At 35.0% G+C, this 13,148-nt stretch overlaps 2 protein-coding genes across 2 annotated transcripts in view; one reads left to right on the top strand and one right to left on the bottom strand.

Annotated features, from left to right (window-relative positions):
* Positions 1-771, top strand: part of tmem254 (transmembrane protein 254) — a 6,369-nt gene extending 5,598 nt beyond the window's left edge. Inside the window, exon 4 of the mRNA XM_016439854.1 lies at positions 248-771. Coding sequence (XP_016295340.1) covers positions 248-371 — 124 coding nt within the window. The 3' untranslated portion in view covers positions 372-771. The remainder of the gene's footprint in view (positions 1-247) is intronic.
* A 3,775-nt stretch (positions 772-4,546) lies between these two features.
* LOC107653187 (L-threonine ammonia-lyase) overlaps positions 4,547-13,148 on the bottom strand; it is a 19,463-nt gene continuing 10,861 nt past the window's right edge. Inside the window, exons 7-12 of the mRNA XM_016439852.1 lie at positions 11,600-11,765; positions 11,332-11,431; positions 11,182-11,257; positions 9,307-9,432; positions 5,003-5,170; positions 4,547-4,589 (exon numbers count right to left, since the gene is read on the bottom strand). Of these exons, the coding sequence (XP_016295338.1) occupies positions 4,562-4,589; positions 5,003-5,170; positions 9,307-9,432; positions 11,182-11,257; positions 11,332-11,431; positions 11,600-11,765 (664 nt within the window). The 3' untranslated portion in view covers positions 4,547-4,561. The remainder of the gene's footprint in view (positions 4,590-5,002; positions 5,171-9,306; positions 9,433-11,181; positions 11,258-11,331; positions 11,432-11,599; positions 11,766-13,148) is intronic.

Here is a 13,148-nt window from a genome sequence, read left to right as displayed (position 1 = left end):
GATGTTTTTATCAGCTGTTTAGACTCTCATTCTGACGGCACCCATTCACTGCAGAGCATCCATTGTTGAGACACTGATGCAATGCTGCATTTCTACAAACCTGATGAAGAAACAAACTCATCCTGATCTCAGATGAGCACATTTTCAGCACATTTTCATTTCACATTCACATTTTCACAAGTTTCCCCCAGATGTTTTCATCTAATCAGATGCAGGACTGTGCTGATCAGTGTGTTTGTGTCTGCAGTGATAAAGGCATCGACAGCACGTCCACACGCTTGCTGTGGTTCGCTCAGACGTTCCTGTTTGGTCTCACGTCTCTGGGTCTTCTGATCAAATACAAGCCCGACGGCCGACCCAAACGCCAGTGACAGAAACCAGAGCTCATTTCCCAGCAGCACACTTCTTTATATTCCAGAGGATTTATCAACCAGCAGGTTATATCTGAACAGTCACATCCACCTCACTGATTCTGGAGCAGCCTTTCGCTAAACGCTAAGTGTCACCTCCGAGGCCTTGTTTACATGATACTGGTTCAGTACTGAAGCTCTATCAGCAGCATTAGTCACATAATGTCTGTCAGCACAGAAAATCACTTCAGCTCGCTCCTCAGTGCAGGTACAGTGCAAAACAAGAGCAATAGACATCAAATTACACACTGTTATTAAGATTCAGAGAGCCCTCCATATAAGCTATAATAATTATTCCTGCACACTGGGGAAAAAATGGTGTAGGATTTGCTTTTAAACAATTTTCACTCAGAAATTGCTGATTGAAATATTTACAAAGAAACACACTGAATTAAACATGAAATTTTGAAGTAGGAAAAACTGAAATTATTTTCTGCAACACTTGAAGCCTTCATTCATAATGCATTACAAAGATATTCACAATGCATAATGTAATGCATCGTATCTTTTGAATAAATAATTGTAACCAAAATTAAAATGCATTATAATATTTGCATATTCCGTTTTGCATCTAAAATTGGTGGTTTGTCATGTTTGAATGCATTATAATTTCTAAAGGTGTAACAATGAGTATTATAATGTATTATAACTCTGGTTACAGTTATTCATATGATTATACAATGCATTATAAGGTGCATTGCAAGGCATAAATAATACTTTTACAATGCATTATATAAAAGGCTTTAAGTAAAGTGTTACCGTGTGGTTTTATAACAAGTGCTTCAATAATATTAATTTTTAATATTCATTCAATAATATTCATGCTGAGCTCCTGGTTGAGAACCAGCACAGATTTAGACACTTTACAGCTCACATGCATTATAAAGAGCTCGAACGAAAGCACGCGTCGCATCTCTGTTTGATTGTTTTCACTGCTGCTGCTGGAAATGCGAGTCAGGTGATGTTCTATGCTGTACCTCAAACACTGCTGCTAGAGCTGAACACACAACATTCCTCTAACAGCGTTTCTCTGCCGCTGCAGGTTTACAAACACTGCTGTAAGTGTAGCTGCTAATGTTTGGCACAGTAGATTGTTAGAAGAACTGCAGTGTGTCCAGCATTACGACTCCAGTCGGTTTCACTGTATGATTATGATTTACAGATCAAGAGGACGCGGTGTTTATGAATGATGGTTATTTTAAAGAAATGTAAATAAACGCACTGATTTGACATTTTTGTTTTTTGTCATCTGTTGTTCAATGTACAGTCATTAAATACTGAAATACAGATATGAAGCTTCATTTGCAGTCCAGGCTGTGACAGGAACTCAACATTGGTGAAGCTGTGGATGAATGAATCTGATTCGCCCTCAAACTGGATTCAAACACATACGACAGAGAGAGAGTTTACACACCATCCATCTGCAATCGTTCACGTGAGTCACATCAGAATCTGTTTTTACAGGATGCGTTTGAATAAAGGCTGCCAAGTGATTAATAAAGCAATAAGCCCCAAGAAGCCGTGGTTTACTGTGAATTTATAACCGCTAAGGGGCGTTGTTAGGCATGACGCGAAAAACGGTTATTCCATATACGTAGTAAGGTTTCACAAAATAAAACAGAGCAAATAAAGTGTAATGATATTAATAAAAACAGTATTCTTCCACCAAACAATGTAGTTCCTCAGAAACAGTTGTGGTTGCTACAAAGTGGTTGCCGAGCAACACACAAACGTAAACAAAGGTGTATGTTACTTTGTAGAGTAATTTACAACAGCTTCGAACGCGGCTCAGCCAATCAGAATCAAGCACCGGAACTCGCCGTTTTATAATATGAATCTAATTATTACATGATGTGTCGATTCAGTTTTGGAGAAATTGCCCACAAAAGATAATTTTTGTGCTAAAATGAGAATAGCATTGAATAGATAGTACAAAAAAGAGGCTTTAGTAAGAAATGTTTTGATTCAACATTGCATAAATAATTATAATAAATGGGTATTAATGTTTTTTTTATTTAATATATTAAAATATGAAATGATTTAAAAAATAAAAATGAATTGATACTCTGAATATGAAACTAAAAGCGCCAGTAGGTGGCAGCGAGTCACTGCCTGAATGAATGAGTCAATGATTCATTCATTCAACAGATTCATTCAGAAATGAAGCAAGTCCCAGTGTTCACACGATCCATCCTAAATCGTATGTGAGATTAGAATAAGTGTGTCCCAAAGCATAGTATGCTGAAAAGAGTGTGCCAGAAGTCCCCAAATGGTCTACTATTTCAGGTAGATTTATGAAGTGTGGATCCGTGCACACTCTAATGGCTAATATTACCTACATTCGGTTCAGAACTACAAATATGATTAAAAAGTGTTAAAAAACCACAAGCATGGCGGATATGCGCGACTGACAGTTAAGTAGAGTAAATCAACATTTAGCCTGATAAAAAAATATTTATTTAATGTTATCTGTGTCATAATTCATCTGCAACAACAATGTGAACTTTTATAAACATCTGTTTGGCCATTAATTTTTAAATGCATCATCATGCAAAAACTATAAAATTATTGCTAGTTTAGTTGCTGGATATTGGTAGGGACATGTTCCTAGCGTCCCTACTAAATTCTACGCCCTTGTGTGATATTGCTAAACTATATCATATGAAATCAATATAAGAGAGTGATTTTTTTTGCCTTCAAATGTTGAACTTTAGGCTCATATCACTGCATCACACAGTCAGTCGTCCTGCGTCATGTTCATCAGCAGCTGCATCAATGTAAGATGCCTTAATCATTTTAATGCATTATTTTTAATCACACGAAATGAACATGTTAAATGGACAGCTCTAGTCTGAATGCAGACGTGTTGTCGTAACTCTGAACTCTTATTTAGCTCATCTCACGTCTGTAGTGTCAGTGTTGAAGATTCTGGGTTGTAATGATGTGCAGATTCATACAGGCACACATAATATCTAACCTTATGATCTCCACAAAATACAGCAGTCAGAGTGTGATTATATACAGGATGAGCCTTTATATTCATAAGCCAAATACAACAGACGTCAATACAGCTAGATTCAATCACACAGTTCAATAAATAAAGTTATATACAGCACAGCCCTCCTCCCATAAAGACATTCTTGATCAACCAATAATAATTAATCAATTATATCTGGAGTGACATTTAATGTGGTGGCTCAAAACATTTGATTTTAGTTACGGTCCACATGTTTAGATCTTTAGTGATCTGTGCAGTCTGTTACATGTGGCATCACTGACTGTATTTTCTTCTAAACGCTCTATCTGTGTGTTTATTCAAACAACGTTATCAAAAAAATGATCAAAATTAAGTGAGTTTATACGTAACTCGAGGGGGAAAAAATCTGCCAATGTGGAATGAAAAATAAACTCAATTCAAAAGGAAAAAAAGTTTATTGTTCTGACACAGATATTTTTTGTTTGCATGAAATCACTTAATTTTGATAAGTTTTCAGAAAGAAAGACTTTATATCTTAAGTCATTTTGTGTGTGTGTGTGAGTCTGTCTGATTCTGTTTCCACAGATAAACTGCAAACCCTGCGTGTCTTTATCGAGACGAGTAACTCTTCATCAGATGATAATACAGTGCTACTTCAATATATACTTTCCCAAACTGGAGATCGTGAGATGATGAAAAGAAATTAAGTAATAAAAATGTACAATTAAAATAAAAAGAAATGTAAATAAAATGAATAAAACACTTACTAAAAATATAATTAAAATGAAATATAATACAAATATAAAAAAATATTTAAATAAAACAATAAAAAATATTTTTTTAAATAAAAACTTACTAAAAATATAATTAAAATTTAATATAAATATAATACAAATATGAAAATATAAAAAAAAATTAATAGTATTTAAAATAAAAAAGTAAAAAAACACTTACTAATTTTACTAACTAGCTGCATATCATGTGAGAATTAACTGAGATTAGAGAACTGTGAACGTGAATATGTTGTTAAATTACTGAAATATCAACTTAAAATCTCAGCTCAAAGGCCTTCAGCTGATAAAAACATTTGGCAATCGCTGTTATATACCATGGTACAGGTGTTAGTGTAGTGTGTAAATCTGACCTGTGCTTTGAAGAGCTCGGTTTTATCACACTACCGTCTGTGACGAACATCCAGCAACCTGAGAGAGAGAGAGAGAGAGAGTTGACTGAGTTAGTTAGTGAAGGGATCTGGAGAGGATGGCAGTGCTGTTTCCTTGCTTGACTCGGCAAACACTGGTAAAGCTGCTGTGTTTTAAACAGTACTTTGTTGCATTTGGCAGATGCTTTTATCCAAAGTGACCTACATTGCATTTAAAGTAAACATTATTTTTAATCAATTTATTCTCAACAGTAGCTCAAACAGTAGCTTGATTCCCAGGAAATGCATGCACTGATAACAGCTTGAATGCAAAGCAAGTCACTTTGGATAAGAGCATCTGCGTGATGCATGAATGTAATTAAGGGTTTAGTTTGCTTTGTGTCATTGAGTCAGAGCTAACGTTGTGCATCTGTTCCTCCAGAGCACTAGCTCTCTCACGTCACCCTCGCTCACCTGAGGTCCTCTCTAGCCAGCAGGTCCAGGAGTTTGGCCATGTCTCCGGGCCAGTTGGCCAGCTGCACCGTGAAGCGACTGACTCTGTCGTCCAGAACCAGAGCTCGTTCCACACACTGCAGAACCAGGTCCAGCTCCATGTTTGCACTGCTCACCACCACTGCCACCCTGCAGCACACAACACAGCCTTTACACAGGACTTACTTTCACTTATATGTGACCCTGGAGCACAAAACCAGTCATAAGGGTCGATTTTTCGAAATTGAGATTTATGCATCATCTGAAGGCTGAATAAATAATCTTTCCATTGATGTATGGTTTGTTAGGATAGGACAATATTTGGCTGAGATACAACTATTTGAAAATCTGGAATCTGAGGGAGCAAAAAAATCTAAATATTGAGAAAATCATCTTTAAAGTTGTCCAAATGAAGTTCTTAGCAATGCATATTACTAATCAAAAATTAAGTTTTGATATATTTACGGTAGGAAACTTACAAAATATCTTCATGGAACATGATCTTTACTTAATATCCTAATGATTTTTGGCATAAACGAAAAATGTATAATTTTGACCCATACAATGTATTGTTGGCTATTGCTACAAATATACCCCAGCGACTTAAGACTGCTTTTGTGCTGCAGGCTCACATTTCTTTTTTTTATATATACAGGGTTTCCGCGGGTCCTTAAAACGTCTTAAATGTAGTTGTATCAAATTTAAGGCCATAAAAAGTCTTAAATTGTACAAGAAAGTCTTAATTATGATTTCAGGAGGTCTTAAATTTGGGGATGGGAAGACCAGAATTGCGATATGGCTTAATGTGACGATTAAACTTCAAAAGGCGATGATTTCATTAAATAAACACGAGCACTGCGCTTTGTGTTCTGCTTTTTTAAGAAACGGGATGAGTCAAAATAACTAAATTTAAGACTTTTTACGGGGAAACCACAGTATTTCTGCCGTTCCGAAAGCGCCTCCTGCTGGCAGAGAAGGAATTAGCATTTTTCAAAAAAGTCAGTCTGCTGTTTCTGTTCAGACCAGTGCGAAAATCAACCCGTTTTACGCCGCAAACACATGCTAATGCATTATAACAATCTAAACAATTAATACACTAAGATATATTTATATGTTGTTTAATTACTATAATAACTGATTGAAAATACACTGCAAAAAATGCTTTTATTACTTAGAATTTTTAACAACATTTTGTTAGTTTTTGCTTAAAACGAGGAAAAATATCTGCCAATGGGACAAGAAAAATAATCTTGTTTTGCCTATGAATTAAGATTATTTTTCTTACCCCGTTGGAAGATACTTTTTCTTGTTTTAAGCAAAAAGTAACAAAAATTAGATTTTTCTTTTTCTTTTTAGAAAATAAAACTTAATATCATAAGTCATTTTGCTTCTCAAGTAAATGCATCCTGATTCAAGAATGTTTAGATTTAGATTTATACTAGAAAACAAGACAAAAACACTAAGTAAATCTTTTTTTTTGTAATTAATATAATTGATACTTTTGACTCATCTATTTTCTTAAATATGGTTTAATGGCTAAAATGTGAAGTTTATCATTTTATAAAACTTTTTGTTTTTGTGAAAACTTGTATCTGAACTGTAAATCATGATTTTTACAGTCATTTTACAGTTTAGTACGTTACCATAGACATTGCTCTACCCCGCTCATATGGTATTAATTTTATTTGTGCAGGTGTTAAAAAGGTCTTAAAAAGTCTTAGATTTGATTTTAAAAATCCTGCAGATTCCCTGTATATAAATGTGTTATGTTTGAACTATTTTTCCCTTTTAAGTTTGTTTGTTTTTATTATTTATTTATTACATTTTTTGAAAACTCAATGTTTATCAGTATCTCTTCAATGTGAGAGATTATGTTCCGAGTCAAAATAACCCTAATTGGATTCAATACAATTCACCAAAAATTACACTTAAAAACAAAAATTAAAAATCTGATGAAATTAGTCAACGTTTAACGTTAATACTTCTCACACGACAAAAAAAGTAAACATGAGATCATTCTTTTTCACAAAATTGTAATATTATAAACAGTATTTAAATATTTTAAAATATTTGAATATTTAAAAATGTCTTAATTTTGATATTTTGACCCATACAATGTATTGTTGGCTATTGCTACAAATATACCCCAGCGACTTAAGACTGCTTTTGTGCTGCAGGCTCACATTTCTTTTTTTTATATATACAGGGTTTCCGCGGGTCCTTAAAACGTCTTAAATGTAGTTGTATCAAATTTAAGGCCATAAAAAGTCTTAAATTGTACAAGAAAGTCTTAATTATGATTTCAGGAGGTCTTAAATTTGGGGATGGGAAGACCAGAATTGCGATATGGCTTAATGTGACGATTAAACTTCAAAAGGCTATGATTTTATTAAATAAACATGAGCAGTTTCAAAGTCTGGTGCTGCTGCTTTGTGTTCTGCTGTTACCGGGGAAACAGTTCTATTTCTGCCGTTCCGAAAGCGCCTCCTGCTGGCAGAGAATCAATTTTCATTTTTCAGTAAGTCTGTCTGCTGTTTCTGTTCAGACCAGTGCGAAAATCAACCCGTTTTACGCCGCAAACACATGCTAATGCATTATAACAATCTAAACAATTAATACACTAAGATATATTTATATGTTGTTTAATTACTATAATAACTGATTGAAAATACACTGCAAAAAATGCTTTTATTACTTAGAATTTTTAACAACATTTTGTTAGTTTTTGCTTAAAACGAGGAAAAATATCTGCCAATGGGACAAGAAAAATAATCTTGTTTTGCCTATGAATTAAGATTATTTTTCTTACCCCGTTGGAAGATACTTTTTCTTGTTTTAAGCAAAAAGTAACAAAAATTAGATTTTTCTTTTTCTTTTTAGAAAATAAAACTTAATATCATAAGTCATTTTGCTTCTCAAGTAAATGCATCCTGATTCAAGAATGTTTAGATTTAGATTTATACTAGAAAACAAGACAAAAACACTAAGTAAATCTTTTTTTTTGTAATTAATATAATTGATACTTTTGACTCATCTATTTTCTTAAATATGGTTTAATGGCTAAAATGTGAAGTTTATCATTTTATAAAACTTTTTGTTTTTGTGAAAACTTGTATCTGAACTGTAAATCATGATTTTTACAGTCATTTTACAGTTTAGTACGTTACCATAGACATTGCTCTACCCCGCTCATATGGTATTAATTTTATTTGTGCAGGTGTTAAAAAGGTCTTAAAAAGTCTTAGATTTGATTTTAAAAATCCTGCAGATTCCCTGTATATAAATGTGTTATGTTTGAACTATTTTTCCCTTTTAAGTTTGTTTGTTTTTATTATTTATTTATTACATTTTTTGAAAACTCAATGTTTATCAGTATCTCTTCAATGTGAGAGATTATGTTCCGAGTCAAAATAACCCTAATTGGATTCAATACAATTCACCAAAAATTACACTTAAAAACAAAAATTAAAAATCTGATGAAATTAGTCAACGTTTAACGTTAATACTTCTCACACGACAAAAAAAGTAAACATGAGATCATTCTTTTTCACAAAATTGTAATATTATAAACAGTATTTAAATATTTTAAAATATTTGAATATTTAAAAATGTCTTAATTTTGATTGCATGCTTTCTTGAAGTTCAGACAGTAAAGCATGGTGCTCGCATTGAGTTCATGGGTTCTATTCCCAGAAAAATTCACATGCATGAACTGAACTTTAAAAAATAGCCAAATGCATAGATGTAAATGATTACATCTACATAAATGTAATGTTAATTTTAACATTTACTAATCATTTTTGTAAAGTTGCATCTGTTCAGATTAGATATTGAACTAACATGAACAAACAACAATTGTATTTTTACAATTAAAGATTAATAAATGCTGTAAAAAAACACGTTGCTCGTTGTTAGTTAGCTAATGCATTAAATTATGTCAACAAATGAGACCTTATTGTAAATGTAAATGTTTAAGCAATACAAATAAAAATTTTTTTCTTGTAATATAGTTAATTAGCACATGCATAGACTGTTTAGTTGCCAAGCAGCATAGAAACTGAATGCATTAATATAGCGTGTGTCGCAGGTGCGTGCTGATCTGCATTTCAGCTCATGCATTCAGAGCCAGAGCTTGTTTTCTGAACGAGATTGGGCTCAATAGATCGCTGAAATGAGTTCAGCCAACTGTTTAGCAACACGAACACGATGAAATCTCATCAGAAAGAGTCCAGGTGGACACTGACACGGTTAGGATGGTAATAAAGCGAGTGAGGGGCTTTAAGCACCTTTTGCCTTTAAGCTCTGGCAGTTGACCAGCTAAGATTGCAGCCAAGCCCACGGCTCCTTCTGTGTCCACGGTCGAGCGCTCGTACTCCTGAAAGCGCAGCATGGCCACCAGAGCATCCGCCTCTCTTCAGAGAGAGAAGACATCAGAGATGGTGTGCATTGATATGAAACAGACAAGTGAACACATATCTAACCGCAGAACACACTCCACATGACACGCACAGAGAGACTTATAAAACGCTTATTGATGATGCTTACTATATATAGGCGAGCAGGTGAGCCCAGAATATCAATGCAATTATTTCTTTTTATTATGGTAAAATAAAGCAATAAGCTCCAAGAAGCCGGGGTTTACAGTGAATTTTTAACAGCTAAGGGGCGTTGTTAGGCACGATGTGAAGCGGAGCCTTAGCTGTTATAAATTCACTGTAAACCATGGCTTCACGGGGCTTATTGCTTTTATAAAACGGTTATTCCATATACGTAGTTAGGTTTCACAAAATAAAACGGAGCAAATAAAGTGTAATGATATTAATAAAAACAGTATTCTTCCACCAAACAATGTAGCTCCTCAGAAACAGTTGTGGTTGCTACAAAGTGGTTGCCGAGCAACAGACAAACGTAAACAAAGGTGTATGTTACTTTGTAGAGTCATTTACAACAGCTTCGAACGCGGCTCAGCCAATCAGAATCAAGCACCGGAACTCTCCGCTTTATAATTCTGGATATGATTGATTTTCCGGGATTCGCCAAAAACGACACTACAAAATCAGGTAAAAACATTTTGAAAACTTTTAACATTGATACTTCTCACACATTACAAAAAAGGTAAACATTTTTTAAACATTTGTTTATCACAAAATTATATTATTGTAAACAGTATTTGAAATATTTTAAAATATTTAAGTATTTTAAATGTTTTTTTTTTTTGAGCGTTCCTGAAGCTCAAACAGTAGAACATGGCGCTCGCAACGCCACGATCATGGGTTCGATTCCCAGTAAAATTCACATGCATGAACTAGAAAATTAACACTTTCATTTCAGCGTACATTTCTTTGAATAAAAGCGACTGCCAAATGCTTAAATTGTCTGTGCACCTGCCTTTAACCATGAAATTAGTGGATCAAACTGACCCGCCAACATAACAGTGTCTATAGAAATTTCATACACGCATTTCACAACACCTCAGAGTGTCGAAACTTTGCAGGCATGCTCATGCCTGTAGAAAATAGTCATAATTTCAAGAAAAACATCCTTGGACAACTACAAAATGTGCTGCAGGTCAAATTGATCCAGAAAAAAATATAAGCATTTTTTCCTTCCATAGAAACCCATTATTAAGAAAACGCTTGAGATGTAATTAAGCATGTTGCGTTCATATTTTGTATTCATCTGTTTGCCTGTATATAGTATGCATTATCATTATGCTATACACTGAATTTGGCCCTCCAATATCTCCAATACATTAAGTCACACAAGTGTTTTACAGTTGAATCCTGCAGCGCTCTAATAATAAAAATTAGGTTTTGGAGCATGTGTGATATGGTTGAACTGTTCCAGCAGTTTTAGTTACTCAGGGCAGAATAGAACATGTTCAGTTGATTTCTAAGAGAATATTTAGCATTTAGATTTACCATTCCTGTGACTCAAACAGTAGGAGTATGGCTTTGGCAAGGTCAAGCTCTTGGGTTTGATGCATGAACTGATAAAGAATGAACCTTGAATGCAATGCAAGTTGTTTTGGATAAACCTGTCTGCCAAAATGCATGAATGTCAAATTTGATAGGAAACCTCTTATAACAATTAAACAATTTTTCTGCAAATACTGGACACCCGGATCAACACCAGAATGGAGCCAGTGGTCTTCAAGATACCTGACAGAGATGACTTTGTCCACCGTTTTCTTGGCCAGCTGGAAGCAGTGTGTTCCCAGAGAGTGATCCACCAGATCTGTGTGAGCGAACACAGCACAGAGCCATCAGAGCGGCTCACAGGAGACAGCGGGTTAGTTTGAGAGTTGTTACCTCTGTAGAGTTTCTTGTTGGGGTTGCAGTAGAGGTCTTTAATGGGAGAGTCTGTTTTGAGCGACTGCAGTAGAAGAGGAAACTCCTCCGGTTCAACACCCTGTTAGAGACACGGCATGCATTAAACACGGCCCGTGATCTAGCAGTATATTCACTGCTCATACGACGCCTTCACTGATCTGATGCTCTTCACGCATATGCATGAGTTCACTCAGCTTTAGCCAAGTGGAGCATGAAGCCGGAGCCGTTTGTGTCAGACCGCACTCACTATGACAGAGATGCGAGGGTTCAGGTGTTTGATGGCAGCTGCGGTTCCCGCCAGGAGCCCACAGTGTCCACCCGCAGGCACGATGACCGCGTCCAGCTTGGGCACCTGCTCGTAGATCTCCAGACCCACTGTTCCCAGACCTGCCAGATACACGGCACTGTCGTCCCTGCGGATGCGTGAGAGATGGATCCAGTCACGGGTTTGGACACATCTATTCATTCTGACTATGTATTATCAGTTAGAATAACTTGGAAACTTCTTGCAAAACGCGTTACACGGATGAAAACTCAATATATTTGAGCTTATTCTTTGTATAGATTCCAACTTTTGGCTGCTCGTGTAATTTCACTCACTTTTACTGATGCACAGACAAACCAACCCATCTTTTCTTGTACTCACACTTACTTAAATTTTGGAATAGTTAAGATTTTTAAATGGTTTTGAAAGAGTCTCTTCTGCATTTATTTGATCAAAAATACAGTAAACATTTTTAAATATTATTGTGATTTAAAACAGCTGTTTTCTGTGTGAATATCTGTTAAACTGTAATGTATTTCTGTGATGCGCAGCTGTATTTTCAGCATCATAACTCCAGTCTTCAGTGTCACATGATCTTCAGAAATCATTCTAATATGCTGATTTGCTGCTCGAGAAACACTTCTGATTATTATCAATGTTGAAAACAGTCGTGCTGCACAATATTTTTGTGGAAGCTGTGATGCACTACCAAATCTATCAAATGTTTGGAGTCAGTATTTTTTTTTAAAGAAATTAATACTTTTATTCATCAAGGACGCATTAAATTGATCAAAAGTGACAGACATTTATAATGTTACAAAAGATTTCTATTTCAAATAAATGCTGTTCTTCTGAACTTTCTGTTCATCTGTGAATCCTGAAAAATAAAATGTATCACGGTTTCCACAAAAATATTGTGCAGCACGACTGTTTTCAACATTGATAATAATCAGAAGTGTTTCTCGAGCAGCAAATCAGCATATTAGAATGATTTCTGAAGATCATGTGACACTGAAGACTGGAGTAATGATGCTGAAAATACAGCTGCGCATCACAGAAATACATTACAGTTTAACAGATATTCACATAGAAAACAGCTGTTTTACATTGTAACAATATTTCAAAATTTTTACTGTATTTTTGATCTAATAAATGCAGAAGATACTTCTTTCAAAACCATTAGCAAATCTGAATTATTCCAGACATCTGACAGATAGTGTGCAGCATGAAGAATATCTCTGGCCTCTTCTGAGGTTTTTAGGGTCATGAGTCTGAACAGTAGACGTCACTGTAAGACTCGGCGAGTAGAAGATGAACATGATGAATAAGTCAAAGTGTCTAGATAATGAAGATGCAGAAGTCTGTGCAAACTCACCATCATGATGTCAGACTGTTGTCTAACGCGTTTGCTCTGCAAGCATCTTAATATCGTCATGCCTTATAGTCAGTGTTGTTGGTAACGCATTACAAGTAACGCGAGTTATGTAATCAGATTACTTTTTCAAGTAACTAGTAAAGTAACGCATTTTAA

This window comes from Sinocyclocheilus anshuiensis, unplaced genomic scaffold, assembly GCF_001515605.1.
Source record: "Sinocyclocheilus anshuiensis isolate Anshui unplaced genomic scaffold, SAMN03320099.WGS_v1.1 scaffold2700, whole genome shotgun sequence".
Lineage (NCBI taxonomy): Eukaryota > Metazoa > Chordata > Actinopteri > Cypriniformes > Cyprinidae > Sinocyclocheilus > Sinocyclocheilus anshuiensis.
The sequence above is the reverse complement of the archived record's forward strand: the minus strand, read 5'-3'. Positions and strand labels throughout refer to the sequence as shown.